This window comes from Mercenaria mercenaria, chromosome 15 (genome assembly GCF_021730395.1).
Source record: "Mercenaria mercenaria strain notata chromosome 15, MADL_Memer_1, whole genome shotgun sequence".
In the NCBI taxonomy this organism is placed as follows: domain Eukaryota; kingdom Metazoa; phylum Mollusca; class Bivalvia; order Venerida; family Veneridae; genus Mercenaria; species Mercenaria mercenaria.
Window position 1 is genome coordinate 68,200,882 of NC_069375.1, and position 21,847 is coordinate 68,222,728.

General features: G+C 36.3%; 1 protein-coding gene across 2 annotated transcripts in view; it reads left to right on the forward strand.

Annotated features, from left to right (window-relative positions):
• The window catches only part of LOC123528508 (uncharacterized protein C05D11.1-like), a 112,632-nt gene that overhangs the window by 84,326 nt on the left and 6,459 nt on the right, over positions 1-21,847 (forward strand). For both annotated transcript variants that reach the window (XM_053525515.1, XM_053525514.1), the window contains exons 15-20: positions 545-675; positions 4,416-4,596; positions 6,706-6,791; positions 13,988-14,145; positions 18,856-18,964; positions 21,128-21,258. In XM_053525515.1, coding sequence (XP_053381490.1) covers positions 545-675; positions 4,416-4,596; positions 6,706-6,791; positions 13,988-14,145; positions 18,856-18,964; positions 21,128-21,258 — 796 coding nt within the window. The remainder of the gene's footprint in view (positions 1-544; positions 676-4,415; positions 4,597-6,705; positions 6,792-13,987; positions 14,146-18,855; positions 18,965-21,127; positions 21,259-21,847) is intronic.

Sequence of the window (21,847 nt, forward strand, 5' to 3'; positions counted from 1 at the left end):
GAAACACTATAGTTTGAAAACTATGGAAGGACAATAGTATGAAAACTATAGAATAGATTATAGTTTGAAGGCTATGATATTGACTATAGTTTGAAAACTAGGGATGATGACTATTACAAAATGTAGAAAGAACTAAGGAATTGACTGTGATATGAAAAGAAGTGGCAACTTATAATCTAGCTTGGAAGGTGAAATAAAACATTTTGTGCCGCACAGGCAGGCACCTTGAAAAAACCCTAAAACTTTTGCAAGGAAGCCGTATGGCTTACTCACATGAAAGAATTCTGCAAGAAGACTTTTCAACCTTTTATGGAATAAATATTTAGAAATTAGCACTTTGTAGCAGATTATATGGCTGAGATAGTGCTTTTTAACTCTCACAAGACGTAGTGTTTTAAATTGGGTTGATATTTTTGATAATACATATATCACCTACCTACATATACATGTGAACTCGTAAGAAACCTCGGGGTGGCACAGAGGTATAATAGGGAATTAAAATAACGAAAGAAAATTTAATTTTGAATTTTTACCTCCTTTTCAGTTTTGGTATCACATGAGGAGATTATATCTCAGTTAGAGGCCGACACATTGAGTACAGAGTCGTGTATTGGGGTGGATGGGGGTAACTTTAGTTGTGGTAGTTTCCCTCAGGTTGTCAAGATGAAAATACAGGTAGGACACGCATTCATTTGTCTTTTTTCAAAGATCGTTTGGAGTTACAAACTGTTGACTGTCGATCATTTTGCTTTATTTTCTGAGCTGTTACAGTAATTTACTTCACAATATCTGAGTAGTTTTTGGAAAATTGCCAAAATATTAATATTTAAAATAAAAAAAATGAGTTGCCAGTTGTTCAAGAAAGATCATTTTGCTGAAATATAATTAAGCATAGCATTACTGTTGGGGAAAAAATTATTTAATGTATATTCTTATGTCAGGAAAAAGTTATTTTGAATGTGTATACTTGCGTCAGGAGAAGCTAGTTTTTAGCTCACAGTGACAAGGTGAGCTTTTGTGATTGCACAGCGTCCGTCGTCCGTCCAAGCGTCCGTCTGTGCATCCTTAAACTTTTGCTTGTGACCACTCTAGAGGTCACATTTTTCATGGGGTCTTTATGAAAATTGGTCAGAATGTTCACCTTGATGATATCTAGGTCAAGTTCGAAACTGGGTCACATTCGGTCAAAAACTAGGTCAGTAGGTCTAAAAATAGAAAAACCTTGTGACCTTTCTAGAGGCTATATATTTCACAAGATCTTCATGAAAATTGGTCAGAATGATCACCTTAATGATATCTAGGTCAAATTCGAAACTGGGTCACATGCCCTCAAAAACTAGGTCAGTAGGTCAAATAATAGAAAAACCTTGTGACCTCTCTAAAGGCCATATTTTTCATGGGATCTGTATGAAAATTGGTCTGAATGTTCATCTTGATGATATCTAGGTCAGATTCGAAACTGGGTCAGGTGCGGTCAAAAACTAGGTCAGTAGGTCAAATAATAGAAAAACCTTGTGACCTGTGTAGAGGCCGTATTTTTCATGGGATCTTCATGAAAATTGGTCAGAATGTTCATCTTGATGATATCTAGATCATATTTGAAACTGGGTCACGTCCGATCCAAAGCTAGGTCAGTAGGTCAAATAATAGAAAAACCTTGTGACCTCTGTAGAGGCCGTATTTTTCATGGGATCTTCATGAAAATTGGTCAGAATGTTCATCTTGATGATATCTAGGCCAAATTTGAAACTGGGTCACGTGCGGTCCAAAACTAGGTCAGTAGGTCAAATAATAGAAAAACCTTGTGACTTCTGTAGAGGCCATATTTTTCATGGGATCTGCATGAAAACTGGTCAGAATGTTCATCTTGATGATATCTAGGTAAAGTTCGAAACTGGGTCAACTGCGGTCAAAAACTAGGTCAGTAGGTCTAAAAATAGAAAATCCTTGTGACCTCTCTAGAGGCCATATTTTTCAATGGATCTTCATGAAAATTGGTCAGAAACTGGGTCACGTGCCATCAAAAACTAGGTCAGTAGGTCAAATAATAGAAAAACTTTGTGAACTCTCTAGAGGTCATATTTTTCATGGGATCTGCATGAAAATTGGTCAGAATGTTCATCTTGATGATATCTAGATTAAGTTCGAAACTGGGTCACGTGTGGTCAAAAACTAGGTCAGTTGGTCAAATAATAGAAAAACATTGTGACCTCTGTAGAGGCCATCTTTTTCATGGGATCTGCATGAAAATTGGTCAGAATGTTCATCTTGATAATATCTAGGTCAAGTTTGAAACTGGGTCACATGCAGTCAAAAACTAGGTCAGTAGGTCAAATAATAGAAAAACCTTGTGACCACTCTAGAGGTCATATTTTTCATGGGATCTGTATGAAAGTTGGTCTGAATGTTCATCTTGATGATATCTAGGTCAAGTTTGAAACCGGGTCAACTGTGGTCAAAAACTAGGTCACTAGGTCTAAACATAGAAAAACCTTTTGACCTCTCTAGAGGCCATATTTTTCAATGGATCTTCATGAAAATTGGTGAGAATGTTCACCTTGATGATATCTAGGTCAAGTTCAAAACTAAGTCACGTGCGGTCAAAAACTAGGTCAGTAGGTCTAAAAATAGAAAAACCTTGTGACCTCTCTGGAGGCCATATTTTTCTTGAGATCTTCATGAAAATTGGTGAGAATGTTCACCTTGATGATATCTAGGTCAAATTCGAAACTGGGTCACATGCCCTCAAAAACTAGGTCAGTAGGTCAAATAATAGAAAAACCTTGTGACCTCTCTAAAGGCCATATTTTTCATGGGATCTGTATGAAAATTGGTCTGAATGTTCATCTTGATGATATCTAGGTCAGATTCGAAACTGGGTCACGTGCGGTCAAAAACTAGGTCAGTAGGTCAAATAATAGAAAAACCTTGTGACCTGTGTAGAGGCCGTATTTTTCATGGGATCTTCATGAAAATTGGTCAGAATGTTCATCTTGATGATATCTAGATCAAATTTGAAACTGGGTCACGTCCGATCCAAAGCTAGGTCAGTAGGTCAAATAATAGAAAAACCTTGTGACCTCTGTAGAGGCCGTATTTTTCATGGGATCTTCATGAAAATTGGTCAGAATGTTCATCTTGATGATATCTAGGCCAAATTTGAAACTGGGTCACGTGCGGTCCAAAACTAGGTCAGTAGGTCAAATAATAGAAAAACCTTGTGACTTCTGTAGAGGCCATATTTTTCATGGGATCTGCATGAAAACTGGTCAGAATGTTCATCTTGATGATATCTAGGTAAAGTTCGAAACTGGGTCAACTGCGGTCAAAAACTAGGTCAGTAGGTCTAAAAATAGAAAATCCTTGTGACCTCTCTAGAGGCCATATTTTTCAATGGATTTTCATGAAAATTGGTCAGAAACTGGGTCACGTGCCATCAAAAACTAGGTCAGTAGGTCAAATAATAGAAAAACCTTGTGAACTCTCTAGAGGTCATATTTTTCATGGGATCTGCATGAAAATTGGTCAGAATGTTCATCTTGATGATATCTAGATTAAGTTCGAAACTGGGTCACGTGTGGTCAAAAACTAGGTCAGTTGGTCAAATAATAGAAAAACATTGTGACCTCTGTAGAGGCCATCTTTTTCATGGGATCTGCATGAAAATTGGTCAGAATGTTCATCTTGATAATATCTAGGTCAAGTTTGAAACTGGGTCACATGCAGTCAAAAACTAGGTCAGTAGGTCAAATAATAGAAAAACCTTGTGACCACTCTAGAGGTCATATTTTTCATGGGATCTGTATGAAAGTTGGTCTGAATGTTCATCTTGATGATATCTAGGTCAAGTTTGAAACCGGGTCAACTGTGGTCAAAAACTAGGTCACTAGGTCTAAACATAGAAAAACCTTTTGACCTCTCTAGAGGCCATATTTTTCAATGGATCTTCATGAAAATTGGTGAGAATGTTCACCTTGATGATATCTAGGTCAAGTTCAAAACTAAGTCACGTGCGGTCAAAAACTAGATCAGTAGGTCTAAAAATAGAAAAACCTTGTGACCTCTCTGGAGGCCATATTTTTCTTGAGATCTTCATGAAAATTGGTGAGAATGTTCACCTTGATGATATCTAGGTCAGGGTTAAAAACTGGGTCACATGCCTTCAAAAACTAGGTCATTATGTCAAATAATAGAAATACCTTGTGACCTCTCTAGAGGCCATATTTTTCAATGGATCTTCATGAAAATTGGTCAGAATAAACGACGTCATACTCAGTTCATGTGGGGACAGGTGACCGATTCAGGACCATCATGGTCCTCTTGTTAATGTATATACTTGCGTCTGAAAAAGTTCATTTTCAATGTATACACTTGCATCAGGAAAAACTTATCTTCCATGTATATTTTTGCGTCAGGTTGAGAAAGAGAAGTATGAACTTGGTGTGAAATGGTTGCGTGAAATCCTCTACCAGACAAAGTTTCCTGCGGATAGACTTAAGGTCGTGGCGAAGCGAATGAACAATGACATCAGCAAATATAAACGAAAAGGGATCGCAGTTCTTAAAGCTCTCTTTCGGAGTATTGTGTTCTCGCCAGGTGAGTAACATACTTTTCATATTCAAACACAGTGGTCTCCCCTTACAGTAACTGACGTCTCAAAAATAAACAGAAGTTGATAAAATGATTATTTTATCATTTGCATTTAGATTGTTATTGACATTGTTTCGGGTATAGCAGAACTTCATTCACTCGAACTAAACTAGACAAGCAAAATTTATTTGAGTTATTGGTAGTTATTTTGTTGTAACCTGACAATGTGTTTGAGCAAAAGGTCACAGGTTTTTGAATTATCCGTGTTAGAGTGATCTAAGTTCGAATGTATTTCCAAGAGAAATAAGGCTTTTACACTTAATAACATGCAAAAATTAATTTACTATAAAGATATGGTCAGACTTACTCGAGAAACCATGTCTATTAAGAGACCACTTGCGTTAAGGATGAAGGATACATTGTTCCCAGGGTAGATATAATTTTATTAACTGTAGCAATTCATAATTAATGTAATTGAATGTTTTAGCTTCTAAAATGTCGTGTTTATTAGTTTATGTCCCTTCAGGTAAATATTTTTACAGGTTTGAAATGCAGGACCCTTTAAAGGTAAAAACAAAGAAAAATATCAAACAGGGAGTGCCACGCACCAAAAGTGCAGCCTCCTCAAAAAACCCCAGCACGCAAACGCGTGCACCACACACACACTCAAAGCTTACACATCAGGACAAAACGAACAACACACACACACACACTTAAAGCCAACACATAAGGACAAGACGAACAATAAGCATACACACACGCGCGCACACAAAGTCAACACACAAGGACAAAATGAACAAACAAAGGAACAATCATATTGAAAGAGGAAGGAAAATGTGGATGTTAAACTCTTTCCAGCTAATTTTAGTTTTGCTCTTAATTATCCATAGAAGTTTGAATTGCTGATAATATATGCATTAGCTTTCTCATGTAACCAGAAAATGTATGATTTATTGGGCTCATGTTTCCCTGGTAATGCAGTTTCTCTCATTTTTTAACAACTATATTTTACAAAGGGTTTTTCGATGGCTTCATTGTCATTTTTCTTATGACATAAATAAGACATTATTGTTAAGATATGAGCGGAATATTAAACGCTTTTAGATTGTATCTTATTGTATCTTGAAGTAGTATGTTACCATGGCAACAAGGATGTTTAAAATATCTTACAACTTGCTTTTTTTCTTGCTTTCTTTTAAAAAAAAGTATTAAATAAATTTATCTCTCCTGTTTTATGTAGCTTCAGAACATCTTATTTTTGAAGTAGGTAATGTATTTGTTTTATTTTCATATTAAAGCTTGAAATAATCACAGCAATACTACTGGACAGACTTCTTTATAGAAAAATCATGTGTGCTTACAGTTTAAACATTCTCACAAACCTTTTTAGCTCACCTGAGCCAAAGGTTCATGGTGAGCTTTTGTGACCGCTCAATGTTCGTTGTCTGTCAGGTGTCTGTCAACATTTTGTGAAAAAATCTTTTTGAAAACCACTGGGAAGAATTACACCAAACTTCTCAGGAATGATCCTTGGGTGGCCCCCTTTCAAAATTGTTCAAAGAATTAATATTCCTTGCAGAACTCTGAAAAACTTTCAAAAATATTCTTGTCCAAAACCGTAAGGCATAGAGCCTTGATATTTGGCATATGACATCATCTTATGATCCTGTTTGGAGATTGTTCAAATTTTGCCCCTAGGGTGATAAACATTTATTACCATATCTTAATGAAACTTGTTCAGAATGGTAATCTTGATGATTCTATAGGTCAAGTTCGAATTTTGGTCAGGTAGGGTTAAAAACTAGGTCACTAGGTCAGATCAAAGGAAAAGCTTGTTAACCATCCAGAGGTCACATTTTTGACTGTATCTTCATGAAACGTAGTCAGAATGTTAGTCTTTATGATCTTTAGGTCAAGTTCGAATCTGGGTCATGTGGAGTCAAAAACTAGGTCACTGGGTCAAATCAAAGGAAAAGCTAGTTTACACTTTTAGAGACCACATTTATGACCATATCTTAATGAAACTTGGTCAGAATGTTATTCTTGATGATCTTTAAGTCAATAGGTCAGGTAAGCGATACAGGGCCTTCATGGCCCTCTTGTTTGTTCTTTCAGACTGTAACCATCAAGTAAACAGCATGTTGAGACAGAATAGATTCTTGGAAAATTTGCTCAAAACTCTGGAATCTGACCCTAAACAGGTATTTCAGAATTTCTTAATTTAATTTAAAATGTTATATTGGAGTGTCTCCAGATTTGAGTCAATTTTTTATGCCCCCAAAGGGAGGCATATAGTTTTTGAACCGTCTGTCGGTCTGTCAGTCTGTCCGCAATTTTCGTTTCTGGTCCATATCTTTGTCATCCATGGATGGATTTTCAAATAACTTGGCATGAATGTGTACCACAGTAAGACGACATGTCGTGCGCAAGACCCAGGTCCGTAGCTCAAAGGTCAAGGTCACACTTAGACGTTAAAGGTCATTTTTCATGATAGTGCATTCGTGTCTGGTCCATATCTTTGTCATCCATGGATGGATTTTCAAATAACTTAGCATGAATGTGTACCACAGTAAGACGACGTGTCGCGCGCAAGACCCAGGTCCGTAGCTCAAACGTCAAGGTCACACTTAGACGTTAAAGGTCATTTTTCATGATAGTGCATTCGTGTCCGGTCCATATCTTTGTCATCCATGGACGGATTTTCAAATAACTTGGCATGAATGTGTACCACAGTAAGACGATGTGTCGCGCGCAAGACCCAGGTCCGTAGCTCAAAGGTCAAGGTCACACTTAGACGTTAAAGGTCATATTTCATGATAGTGCATTGATGGGCGTGTCCGGTCCATATCTTTGTCATTCATGCATGGATTTTAAAATTATTGGGCATGAATGTGTACCACAGTAAGACGACGTGTCGCACGCAAGACCCAGGTGCGTAGGTCAAAGGTCCTAAACTCTAACATCGGCCATAACTATTCATTCAAAGTGCCATCGGGGGCATGTGTCATCCTATGGAGACAGCTCTTGTTTGAAATCTGGGATTCTTTTTCATGTGTTAGTACAGTTACACCTATTGTTCAAGACCACGATGAGCTTATTATCATTATTCTCAGGTTATTGAGAGTTTCGAGATAATAAGGGCCTGAAAACAATTCTTGGGTTATCCAGAGTTTCAAAAATAGAAAATATAAGGATAACAGTCTGAGACCATGCGATTTTTAGGTGAGCTTTTGTGATCGCCAGCGTCCTTGCGTCCGTCCGTAAACTTTTGCTTGTGACAACTCTAGAGGTCACATTTTTCATGGGAACTTTATGAAATTTGGTCAGAATGTTCATCTTAATGATATCTAGGTCAAGTTCGAAACTGGGTCATGTGCGGTCCAAAACTAGGTCAGTATGTCTAAAAATAGAAAAACCTTGTGACCTCTCTAGAGGCCATACTTTTCAATGGATCTTCATGAAAGTTTGTCAGAATGTTAACCTTGATGATATCTAGGTCAGTTTGAAACTGGGTCACGTGCCTTCAAAAACTAGGTCAGTAGGTCAAATAATAAAAAAACCTTGTGACCTCTCTAGAGGCAGTATTTTTCATGGGATCTGTATGAAAATTGGTCTGTTTGTTCATCTTGATGATATCTAGGTCAAGTTCGAAACTAGGTCAACTGCGGTCAAAAACTAGGTCAGTAGGTCAAATAATTAAAAAAACCTTGTGACCTCTCTAGAGGCTATATTTTTCATGGGATCTGTATGAAAGTTGGTCTGAATGTTTATCTTGATGATATCTAGGTCAAGTTCGAAACTGGGTCAACTGAGATCAAAAACTAGTTCAGTATGTCTAAAAATAGAAAAACCTTGTGACCTCTCTAGAGGCCATACTTTTGAATGGATCTTCATGAAAATTGGTCTGAATGTTTACCTTAATGATATCTAGGTCAAGTTCGAAACTGGGTCACGTGTCATCAATAACTAGGTCAGGAGGTCAAATAATAAAAAAAACCTTGTGACCTCTCTAGAGGCCATCTGTATGAAAGTTGGTCTGAATGTTCATCTTGGTGATATCTAGGTCAAGTTCGAACTGGGTCAGCTGTAGTCAAAAACTAGGTCAGTATGTCTAAAAATAGAAAAACCTTGTGACCTCTCTAGAGGCCATACTTTCGAATGAATCTTCATGAAAATTGGTCAGAATGTTCACCTTGATGATATCTAGATCAAGTTTGAAACTGGGTCACATGCCGTCAATAACTAGGTCAGTAGGTCAAATAATAAAAAACCTTGTGACCTCTCTAGAGGCCATATTTTTCATGGGATCTGTATGAAAGTTGGTCTGAATGTTCATCTTGATGATATCTAGGTCAAGTTCGAAACTGGGTCAGCTGCGATTAAAAACTAGGTCAGTAGGTCTAAAAATTAAAAAACCTTGTGACCTCTCTAGAGGCCATACTTTTGAATGGATCTTCATGAAAATTGGTCAGAATGTTCACCTTGATATCTATGTCAGATTTGAAACTTGGTCTCGTGCCGTCAATAACTAGGTCAGTAGGTTAAATAATAAAAAACCTTGTGACCTCTCTTGAGGCCATATTTTCCAATGGATCTTCATGAAAATAGGTCAGAATTTTTATCTTGATGATATCTAGTTCAGGTTCAAAACAGGGTCACATGAGCTCAAAAACTAGGACACTATGTCAAATAATAGAAAAAACAACGTCATACTCAGTTCAAAACTGGGTCATGTGGGGACAGGTGAGCGATTCAGGACCATCATGGTCCTCTTGTTCACTGTTGTGAATATAATACTAAGTCCTTTTGGACAAATACATAGCAGATATAATCTATATTTGGATGAGATAAATGCTGAGTCTCGAAAACTGGTTGTTACTGGTGTGCACGAGTATACTGTCACCTACAAACAGATGCTGTATATACACGGGCAGAAATCCATATTACTCTTTAAGGCATTTTAAGAGCTGTCCTATGAAATATGAAAAATTATGGACTTCCTGTGTTGGAATACAGTACGAAAAAAATACTGCTTTTCGGGACTTTATGAACTGCATATAACCGGAAAACAATAAAAACTAGAGTGGTGGAACCTATGCTCGCGGTATTCCTGTGCTCGCGGTATTTCAATAAATACGCTCTCTGCAGAAGCACAGATAAAAATATTTCATCATACTAAGTTCAACACCGACCATTTGTGAAATGCCTTTACAACAAACATAGCGATAGCCGCGCGTGCCGCTCACGTGACGTATACAGCAACCGATACATTTTACGCAATCTGTTTTCGTCGCACAAATCTCAGACAAATACGTCAAAATCACCCAGCTAAAGTTAGTCTTTTAGAAATCATGTATTGAATTCAGATATAAGATACATTTAAGAGCAATATGTGATAAATGTGATGCCTGGCTACACTACGAGTGCCTGTCGAACCATGAAAAGATCGTTGTTGATCATAGTATTTTGACGAAGTCCAAATGGCTCTAGCTGAAATGTAGGGAGGAGTAATTATCCTACACACCAAAGAAGTGTAGGAAACATTAGTGAGTTAATCACTGTCGTTGTTTGAATCATTAATTCTTGAACATTCTGTTTTTATATTACATTATTATACGTTTTTAAGCTTTGTTCTAATAGTGATTCCATTTCTGTAAGAGAAATATACACATAGAGGCACATACTAAATTTTATCCTCATTTCTTTTGTTTTTCACATAATAATAATAAATGAGTAATATTCCAAATATTATACTCGCATATGCTTGATTGTTCATTTTTAGCCTGCTGAAATTTTGTTTCATTCTTAGTTTGATAGATATATCATACCGCCAGCACAGGTTCCCTTCAGGGCGACATTTCACATTTTCACGTATGCCGTGTCGATAGCTCACAAGACGACTATGTCATGTGATGACGCACATCAACAATATGTTTCGATAAAAGGAGGATAACTTTATGTTTTTGCATAGGCAAATCGAAATAATAATCTTTTCTTGCTTCTTAAAAGGATAATATATTTACAAAATACCGCGAGCATAGGTTCCACCACTCTACTGTTAATGTCATTTAGTAGGAAACAAAAAATATCCATTGGTTGCATTTTTCGGGTGTGAAATTGAAGGAACCAGGCTGTACTTCTTTGTCATACTCTTATAATATACAGTCTTCTGATATTGAATTAAGATTTATCATATTTTATAAAATTTATTGTTACAGTAGAGATGGTACCTGAAAATTCAAATTGCATCTGATATTACTTTCTGTTGAAAACTTAGTACAGGAGTACCTCAATTATGTATTGGTTTAACTTTCATACTTCATTTTTCATGCTGAAAGACAATATTTAATCCGAAAAATTCGGTCCTACTTGGAAAAGTGAAGCTAGTGACAGATAACTCTTCTAGGACTATTTAGTTATCTGAACAAAGTATGCATAGATTCGGCTGTGTTTCCCAAAAATATAGTTTACTTTAAGATCTATGAATAATCATTCAAACACAAAAGTTGAGCATTATCTTTCATTTTCAAACAAACTAATTCAAAGACATTTATTTATTACTGCTGATAATTTACAGGTATGGTGTGATCGTAGGAAAAATATAAATAGACTATATGAATTTAACGACATCAAATCCCACCACATTTTACAAGATTCGTTTGCCAAGAATAACCAAGGCCTCAAAATGTATGATTTAAAAACAGAGCGATAATAAAATGTTTATCGCATAGTGCGGCAGTTTTCCTTTGATCTTTGCAGTATGTTAAACATGGTAACACACATTAATACTACAAAATCTGTGCTGATATTTTACAAAACTGTTACGATATATATCAACACAGAAATCTCTATAGAGTTTCATTAGAAAAAAACTGTTGCGATATATATCAGCACAGTAAAACTGTTCCGATATATATCACAACACTTCTTCTCTATTGAGGTCCTATCAAGGGAGTATAATTTTTTCCTTTCAAAGAAAAGATGATTTTAGCTCCAATTTACAGTTCACAGAGAAAGAATTGTCACAAACACCTACATTTATAAAGTAAAAGAATAAATAAACTAGAATATTTCAAAAACTTGATAGTTATTGCCAAATTCAGAAATACATGAAATATATGAAATTCTGAGATTTCTCAAATGTTTCTTTTTCTTTGATTTTTTTACAAACAAAACAACAAGTTTTACAATATGTCTGGCCAATGACTGAAATGCAAAGATTTAAAACCAATGCAGAAATCTGTTGGGTACTTTTATCTGGGGAACAATTTTTCCTAAAACAGAAGTTTTGTGTTTCAGTCAGCGAGGCGCAGAAAGGGAATCAAAAGAGTAAAAATAGTAATAAACAAATTTAAATGAAAATAATATATAAATTTTAATGATAAACTATGCGATAAAACAGTTATAATATGTAATGCTTGTGTGTTACCAGGATATATCAGAGCTAGGGGTACATCTCGGTATTTTTCTCTTCACATATCTGTCTCGGCCTACCGGCCTTGACGATATGTGCAGAGAAAAAAACCCTCGATGTACCCCTAACTCTGATATATCCTGGTAACACACTCTCACACATACTATAACTATTACATATTCTTTCTGATGGTCACACCAAAACCATACCAAAATCTTTGCCGAAAGAAGTTATTTCACTTTTTGTGACACGCGCCTTGTGTTTACACATGTACCTAATTAGCATATTGGCCGAGGTGTGCAGAATCGTATTTACCTTGCAGAATCTGCCGTTACAGAAACTTCTGGTAATATAATGCAGGTGTTCTTTAGTATAAATAAAATAGTTGTGTTAGATAAAAAGAAAGGACAATCACCTTTCTTTAGCTATTCCATCAAAACACCTAAGCCGATGTCACTGTCAAAAGTTTCTGTATTTACTGCATGGTGCTATGTTAAAATACTGCTAGACTAAGTATGAGTTAAGCGGTATGCACTTCAGTTTAGCACTTGATTTGTTGTTGTTGTCATTGAATACGTAACCTTAGGTACCATCTCTATTTACTGTTTTCCATTTTAAAGATTGTGCTCATAAACAAGACATGCTAGATCCCATTTCAGAATGTGACACATTAGCATATTAGTAATTAATACTGTAAAAACATTTGGTATCATGGTGAAAAAATTTCATGGTTTTGGCAAAAATGTTTTTTTATTTTGAATATGGATTCACAGGTTTCAACTTTTGAACATAAAATTAGTGGAAATTTTACTTGTTTATTGAGATTTTATGTCACTGATTGACTCACGGTCTTCACCAAATATTAATCATTTCTTAGTAAACATTATTTTACAAAATGGTGTCATAATTATGTCTCCCACCACACAGTGGTGTGGGAGACATATTGATTTACTCCAGTCTGTGTGTGTTTGTCTGTCACAAAGCTTGTCCGCACTCTAAGTCGAACATTTCTCATCCAATTTTCACCAAACTTGAACAAAATGTGTTTGACCATAAGACCTCAGCCAAGTTCGATAACTAGCCAAATCGGTCAAGGCGTCTTGGAGTTATGGCCCTTGAATTACCAAAAATCGGTCTTTTTACTCTTGTCCGCACTCTAACTCGAATATTTCTCATCCAGTCTTCACCAAACTTAAACAAAATGTGTTTGACCATGAGACCTCGGCCATGTTTGATAACTAGCCAAATCGGTCCAGGCATTTTGGAGTTATGGCCCTTGAATTATCGAAAAATTGGCCTTTTTACTCGTGTCCGCACTCTTAATCAAACATTTCTCATGCGATCTTCACCAAACTTGAACAAAATATGTTTGACCATGAGACCTCGGCCAAGTTCAATAACTAGCCAAATCGGTCTAGGCATTTTGGAGTTACGGCCCATGAATTATCGAAAAATCAGCCTTTTTACTCTTGTCCGCGCTCTAAGTCAAACATTTCTCATCCGATCTTCACCAAACTTGAACAAAATGTGTTTGACCATGAGACCTCGGCCAAGTTCGATAACTAGCCAAATCGGTCCAGGCATTTTAGAGTTACGGCCCTTGAATTACCGAAAAAATCCGTCTGTTTACTCTTGTCCACTCTCTAAGTCGAACATTTCTCATCCGATCTTCACCAAACTTGAACAAAATGTGTTTGGCCATAAGACCTTACCCAAGTTTGATAACTAGCCAAATCCGCCCAGGCACTTTTGATTTATGGCCCTTGGATTACTGATTGGATCCACTCATCCAGACCATCTAATTGGATCCACTCGTCTAAAAACGTCTAGAGAAACTAACATTTTTCAGAGGGGCAGTTGTGGGAGACATGCGCTTTTCTCAAAAGCATCTCTAGTATTATTTATTATTTTTCTCAACATTTTTGAGAAAATATCTGAAATTATGAGAAAAGCTACTTTTATCTTCATTATTTTCTAAATTAGGTTGAAGAAAAAATGGAGGAAGTTCGTAGATTACTTACCAGTCCAGATAATTTAACCGTCCACATGTCCGTAGATGTTGAAAAGTTGTCAGCAGATGGCTACAAACCAGCCAGTGTTTGGTCCACTCTGGTGCCAGACAGAAATATCTCCCAGAAAAGGTGGGTGAAATGTATTAAGAATGAAAGTCCTGAATTTCTCACTTTTCTAATCAGTAATAATATTGTCAAGTGGTGCAGTTTAGGATTTAAGAGGGCAAATAACTCTTTTTCAATACTGGTGACTTTGATTGCATATCTTTTTAGCTAACCTGTCACATGGTGACAAGATGAGCTTTTGTGACCACCCTTTGTCCGTCGTCTGTGCGTCCGAGTCCATGAAGGTATAGGTAAATTCTATTCATTCCGTAGTGTTTATTGGGTACTTTTTGTCGCTTATTGGGTACTTTTTAACAAAAGAAATACCAAATAAAGGTCCATCTGTGGGAATGTCCGTAAACTTTTGCTTGTGACCACTCTAGAGGTCACATTTTTCATGGGATATTTATGAAAGTTGGTCAGAATGTTTATCTTGATGATATCTAGGTCAAGTTCGAAACTGGGTCACGTGCGGTCCAAAACTAGGTCAGTAGGTCTAAAAATAGAAAACTTTGTGACCTCCCTAGAGGCCATATTTTTCAATGGATCTTCATGAAAATTGGTCAGAATGTTCATCTTGATGATGATATCTAGGTCAAGTTTGAAACTGGGTCACGTGAGGTCTAAAACTAGGTCAATAGGTCTAAAAATAGAAAATCCTTGTGACCTCCCTAGAGGTCATATTTTTCAATGGATCTTCATGAAAATTGGTCAGATTGTTTACCTTGATGATATTCTAGGTCAAGTTCGAAACTGGGTCACGTGCCATCAAAAACTAGGTCAGTAGGACTAAAAATAGAAAAACCTTGTGACCTCTCTAGAGGCCATATATTTCACAAGATCATCATGAAAATTGGTCTGAATGTTCACCTTGATGATATCTAGGTCAGGTTCGAAAGTTGGTCACATGCGATCAAAAACTAGGTAATTAGGTCTAAAAATAGAAAAACCTTGTGACCTCTCTAGAGGCCATATTTTTCAATGGATCTTCATGAAAATTGGTCAGAATGTTTACCTTGATGATATCTAGGTCAAGTTCGAAAGTGGGTCACGTGCGCATGGCGTCCGTCTATCCGTGCGTGTGTGCGTCTGTCCGTAAACTTTTGTTTGTGACCACTCTAGAGGTCACATTTTTCTTTGGATCTTTATGAAAGTTAGTCAGATTGTTCACCTTGATGATATCTAGGTCAAGTTCGAAACGGGGTTACGTGCAGTCAAAAACTAGATCAGAAGGTGTAAAAATAGAAAAACGTTGTTACCTCCCTAGAGGCCATTTTTTTCAATGGATCTTCATGAAAATTGGTCACAATGTTCAACTTGATAATATCTAGGTCAAGTTCGAAACTGGGTCACATGCGGCCCAAAACTAGGTCAGTAGGTCTAAAAGTAGAAAATCCTTGTGACCTCCCTAGAGGTCATATTTTTCAATGGATCTTCATGAAAATTGGTCAGAATGTTCACCTTGATGATATCTATATCAAATTTGAAACTGGGTCACATGCGGTCCAAAACTAGGTCAGAAGGTCTAAAAATAGAAAAACCTTGTGACCTCTCTAGAGGCTATATTTTTCAATGGATCTTCATGAAAATTGGTCAGAATGTTCACCTTGATGATATCTAGGTGAATTTCGAAATTTGGTCATGTGCCTTCAAAAACTAGGTCATTAGGTCAAATAATAGAAAAACCTTGTGACCTCTCTAGAGGCCATAATTTTCATGAGGTCTTCATGAAAATTGGTGAGAATGTTCATCTTGATGATATCTAGATCAAGTTTGAAACTTGGTCACGTGCCTTCAAAAACTAGGTCATTAGGTCAGATAATAGAAAAACCTTGCGACCTCTCTAGAGGCCATATTTTTCAATGGATCTTCATGAAAATTGGTCAGAATTTTTATCTCGATGATATATAGGTCAAGTTCAGAACTGGGTCACATGAGCTCAAAAACTAGGTCACTATGTCAAACAATAGAAAAAACGACATCATACAGTTCAAAACTGGGTCATGTGGGGACAGGTGAGCGATTCAGGACCATGATGGTCCTCTTGTTTATCTAAATGAATACACCTTAGCAGCTTCTAATGAGATTGGTTTGAAACGTTATTTATGTCTTCCATTGTAAGAAATAGTCATATTAGATAACTCTTGATTAAACATTTATCGATATAAATACTTTACTAATATATTGTTATATAGGCTTGTATTTTGTATCTTCTACATGAATATACCAATGCATGATTGCCTCCCCTGATTTTAATAAAAATGGATATATCTAGATAAATATTTATAGAACTCATTTGAAATTTCATTATTGTCTTTAGTTGGACTGAGGCAATCAGCATAGATAGTATGGACTCATTTTATGTCAAATTACCTCACTTTGTTTCAAATTAAAATGGGTGTATCTCATTTGTGCCATCAGATGGACTTGGACAATCAGGGTAGATAACTTTTGACTGAATTTATGAAAAATTACCTCCCTTCTTTTTATGTAAACGAATATATCACAGCAGCTTCTAATGAGATTGGTTTTAAATGTTATTTAAGTCTTCCAGGGTAAGGAATAGTCATGATAGTACAAAAATGCAGCATTTGAGCCTAGGACCCTCAAACTTGGTATGTAAATTGGCTCTGACTAGGTCAAAATGGACTGTTACAAGAAAATGTTTATCCTGATTATATTAATGTGTATGCCTTTGTGCTCTGTGTCAAAACTTGATCATATCATTTTGAGGAATGATACTCAGGTTAGCGATACTGGGCCATCATGACCCTCTTATTTTTAGCTCAATGTCCGTCATGCGTCGTCCGTCGTGTGTCCATCAACATTTTCTAAAAATATCTTCTTCTTGAAAACCACTGGGCAGAATTACACCAAACTTTACAGAGATGATCCTTGGGTGGTCCCCTTTCAAAATTTGTTCAAAGAAATTAATTCCATGCAGAACTCTGGTTGCCATGGCAACCGAAAGTAAAAACTTTAAAAATCTTCTTATCCAAAACCGCAAGACATAGAGCTTTGATATTTGGCATATGAAATCATCTTATGGTCTTTTATCAAGATTGTTCAAATTGTGCCCAAGGGATGAAAAGAGGTGCCGCCCTGGGGGTCACAAGTTTTACATAGACTTATATAGGAAAAAACTTTAAAAAATCTTCTTGTCTAAAACCACAAGACCTACAACTTTGATATTTGGTATGTAGCATTGCCTTATGGTCCTCTACCAAAAATGTTCAAATTATTACCCTGGGGTGAAAAGAGGCCCCACCCGTTGGGCCTCAAGTTTTAGATAGACTTGTATAGGAAAAATCTTCTTGTCTGAAACTACAAGACCTAAGCCTATGATATTTTGTATGTAGCATTGCCTTGTGGTTCTCTTTGAAGATTGTTCAAATTGTGCCCCAGGGGTGAAAAGGGGCCCCGCATAGGGGGTCCCAAGTTTTACATAGACAAACTTTAAAAGTCTTCTTGTCTGAAACTGCAAGGCCTAGGCTTTTGATATTTGGTGTGTTGCATTGCCTTGAACTTTAAAAGTCTTCTTGTCTGAAACTGCAAGGCCTAGGCTTTTGATATTTGGTGTGTTGCATTGCCTTGAACTTTAAAAGTCTTCTTGTCTGAAACTGCAAGGCCTAGGCATTTGATATTTGGTGCGTTGCATTGCCTTGTGGTCCTCTACCAAAATTGTTCAAATTATTACCCTGGGTTGAAAAGAGGCCCTGTCCCAGGGGTCCCAAGTTTAACATAGACTTACATAGGGAAAAAAATCTTTTTATCTGAAAGTTCAAGGCCTATTTCTTTGATATTTGGTATATATCATCGCCTAGTGGACCTTTTACAGGATTGTTCAAATTATGCCCCTGGGGTTATAAGAGACCCCGCCATGGTGGTCACTTGTTATATGAGTTATATAGGAAAAAATACTTCAAATATTATCAGATCATATTTCCTAGACTGTTTAATTATATTTACCTGATGTACCCAAGTGATTACATGTCACCTTACTGTGACCTTGACCTACTGACCTACTTTCTTGTTTTTTGAGATACAGCCTTGAAATTTGGATGACATGTACAGTTTTGCATACCGATCTTAAAACTGACTTTCAGTTACCATGAATGACCTACCAACCTACTTTCTAATATTTTAGCATCACTTTGCCATTTAAAACATGTGGCTCATATTAATCAGGTGAGCTATTTAGGGTCAACATGACCCTCTTGTATTAGATGATTGTCCTTCAAATTCTGTTGTTATACAAGCCTAGCTCTTTGATGCACAAGCTTGTGTTTAAAAACAGATATATTGGAAGCTCTTTAGTGGCGCAGGCTTGTGTGAATAAATCAACAAAGATTCTTTAAGTGATGCAATTAAAAGCTCTATCAAAGCCTGTGTTTATCAATCAGCATTATGACTATAGTGATGCAAAACCTTTGTTTTTATACCAACTTAAGCTCTATAAATTGCAAACCTTTGTTTATTAATCAATATTAACTTTTTAAGGACACAGTTCTGTGTTTATAAATCAGTATATGCCCTTTAGTGACGCAAGCCCATGTTAACAAATCAGTATGTTAAGCTCTTTAATGACACAAACCTGCATTTTTTTCAGTATTAGATTGTTAACAACACAACTCTATGTTTAAATGAGATCAGCTCTTTAATGATATACATGTAAGCCTGTAAATGAAACTGTATTCTCTCCCTTGAATTTAAAATGTGTTTGTTATATTACAGTAACTGTGTAATGAAGAAGACATATGAGTATGTGATACCACTGTCAGAGTGTAAACACAAGTCTGTCATTGTTGGTGTGGGATCTGTGGAGTCCTCTTTCCTTATACAGGTGAACATGCTTTAAACTATACAAAGGCCTTTTTTCTAAAAAATTGCGAACAGGCCCTAGCCTTCTTGACTTGTGAAAAACAAGCAAGATTTCTTTTTCTTTCGTTTTGTTTTCACAAGAATTATAAAGTAAAATGAACAGTATTGACTTGATTTGTGAAGAACAATTTTACATTAAGGATTCAAATATTTTTTCATAAGAGTTATTTTGCATGGGAATTTCCTTTGGATTTGGATTCATGCAGATGCTGTGCAGCAGCGTTTTATGTTTTGAATCTCTTTATGAATTGTGTAATGAATTTGTCTTTTAAATGACTTTTTTTCTGTTGTATGAATGACTTAAATTTGATGGCAGGTAGTCTCCATGCCAGTGTTAGCTGCCAGAAAAAGCCTGCTATATTAGTGTGGCCATGTAATATTACTCCGTGAAAATTGACTTGAGAGGATAAAACCTGGTACACAGAATCGGAATGGAATATAAGAAGATGTAGATTTATGTAATATTTTTAAGCTCATCAGATTTTTTGAAGAAAAAAAATGATGAGTTTTTGTCATAACTTGATCGGCGGTGGCGTTGCCTGGTTAAGTTTTATGTTTAGGTCAGCTTTTCTCCTAAACTAGCAAAGCTATTGCTTTAAAACTTGCAACACTTGTTCACCATCATTAGCTGAGTCTCTGCAGCAAAAAGCATAACTCTATCCTGCAGCTTTTTGCAAGAACTATGACTATGATGTTTTGCATTTAGGTCAACTTTTCTCCTTAACAGTCAAAGCTATTGCTTTAAAACTAAAGCAGCTGTTCACCATTAAAAACTGACTCTGCACTTCAAATACCGTAACTCTTCATTGCTTTTTGCAAGAATTATGGTCCTTTTTGGACTTAGAAAATATGAGATTTCTTGTTTAAGTTTTGTGTTTAGGTCAGCTTTTCTACTAAATTGTCAAAGCTATTGCTTTAAAACTTTCAACACTTGTCCACCATCAAAAGCTGATTCTGTACTACAAGAAACACAACTCCATCCTGCTTTTAGCAAGAATTATAGCTCCTTTTGGACTTAGAAAATATCATAAAAACAAAATGAGTAGACAATATTTCTGTTATACAGAGACAAAAAATCAGATGAGCGTCTGCACCCACAAGGCTGTGCTCTTGTTAATTCTTATTAAATTGTAAAGTAGCAGTTTATCCAATTTCTGCCTCTGTTGTATAGTGCAAAAAAAAAACCTTTTGAGGTACCTACAACATTGTAGTATTTCAAAACATGTTCACAAAATAACCGAGGGGCCTCCATGACCGAGTGGTTAAGGTCGCTGACTTAAAATCACCTGCCCCTCATCGATGTAGGTTAGAGCCTCACTCGGGGCGTTGAATTCTTCATGTGAGGAAGCCATCCAGCTGGCTTACGTAAGGTTTGTGGTTATACCCAGGTGCCTGCTCGTGATGAAATAATGTACGGAGGAGCCCCTGGGGTCTTCCTCTACCATTAAAGCTGGAAAGTCGCCATATGACCTATCATGTGTCGGTGCACGTTAAATCCAACAAAATAAATAAATAAAATAACCGGTAAATAGCCATGATAGTAAATAACTTTTATAATGAAGCAGGTAGGCTTAAAAATTTTTATTAAATCAGTGATCTTTGTTTGGGAGTCAATAAATGACCCCTGCTGACTAATGGGTCAGGATCAAAGAAAGGTCACAGTGACCTTGAAACTGAAAATGATTGCCAATCAATATCTGAATCATTCTTGAAACTATAGCATTCAGACTTAGAATGTTTTCCTGTGGTCATTAGCTGGCTGATATTATTTTGGGAGTCGGTGTTCTAAAGTCAAAATCACAAGGACCCCCAAAGCTGAAACAATTACTGGTTTATAAGTGAAAATTATATACCCGGTTTTGTCCTAAAGGCCATAATGGCAGACATAAGTGTTTTACAAACATTTCTCATTGTTGACACCTTTAGGATCTTGATGAGACTTGTTTAACAGACACCAGAATTGTATTCTTTTTTAGAAGCAGCATATTAAAAATTGTGGTGAAATCACAGAATGTTCTATAGAAGAGGACACATAGGAATGTAAACTGAAATCTTAGTAGCTCCTGTTCCAAATGTATTAATTAGTGGGGAAAAAACTTGAAAATTTATCATACACTTTTTTCAGGCTGCAGAATGTGTAAAATCTAGCCTTGACCCGGATCTTGCAGCTGTTATGGTATTCATACAGTACCTTACTCAGCTGGAAGGGCCGATGTGGAGACAGATCCGAGGACTAGGTCTCTCTTATAATTACAGGTATATTGTGACATTGTAATGCACTAATAAATAGCACAGGGTTTTTGCCTTAACTTACTGGCATAACTAAATTTGTATTAGCAGAAGGTTAATCGCATAACTAAACTTACAGTGGCATAAGATAAATGGCCTAGCTACAACAGCAGCTACTATATTTTCTGAGGTTATAGGCATGACAAATCCTCTATTGGCACACAGTTATTGACTTGACTAAACATATATTGGCACAAAGTTATTGACTTGACAAAACTTATATTGGCACAAAACCTATATTGGCACAAGGTTATCTTGGCACATTATTGACTTGACAGAACCTATTTTGGCACAAAGTTATTGATGACAAAATCTATCTTGGTACAAAGTTATTGACTTGACAAAACCTATCTTGGCACAAAGTTATTGACTTGACAAAATCTATCTTGGCTCAAAGTTATTGACTTGTCAAAATCTGTCTTGGCACAAAGTTATTGACTTGACAAAACCTATCTTGGCACAATGTTATTGACTTGACAAAACCTATCTTGGCACAAAATTAATGAGTTGACAAAATCTATCTTGGCACAAAGTTATTGACTTGACAAAATCTATC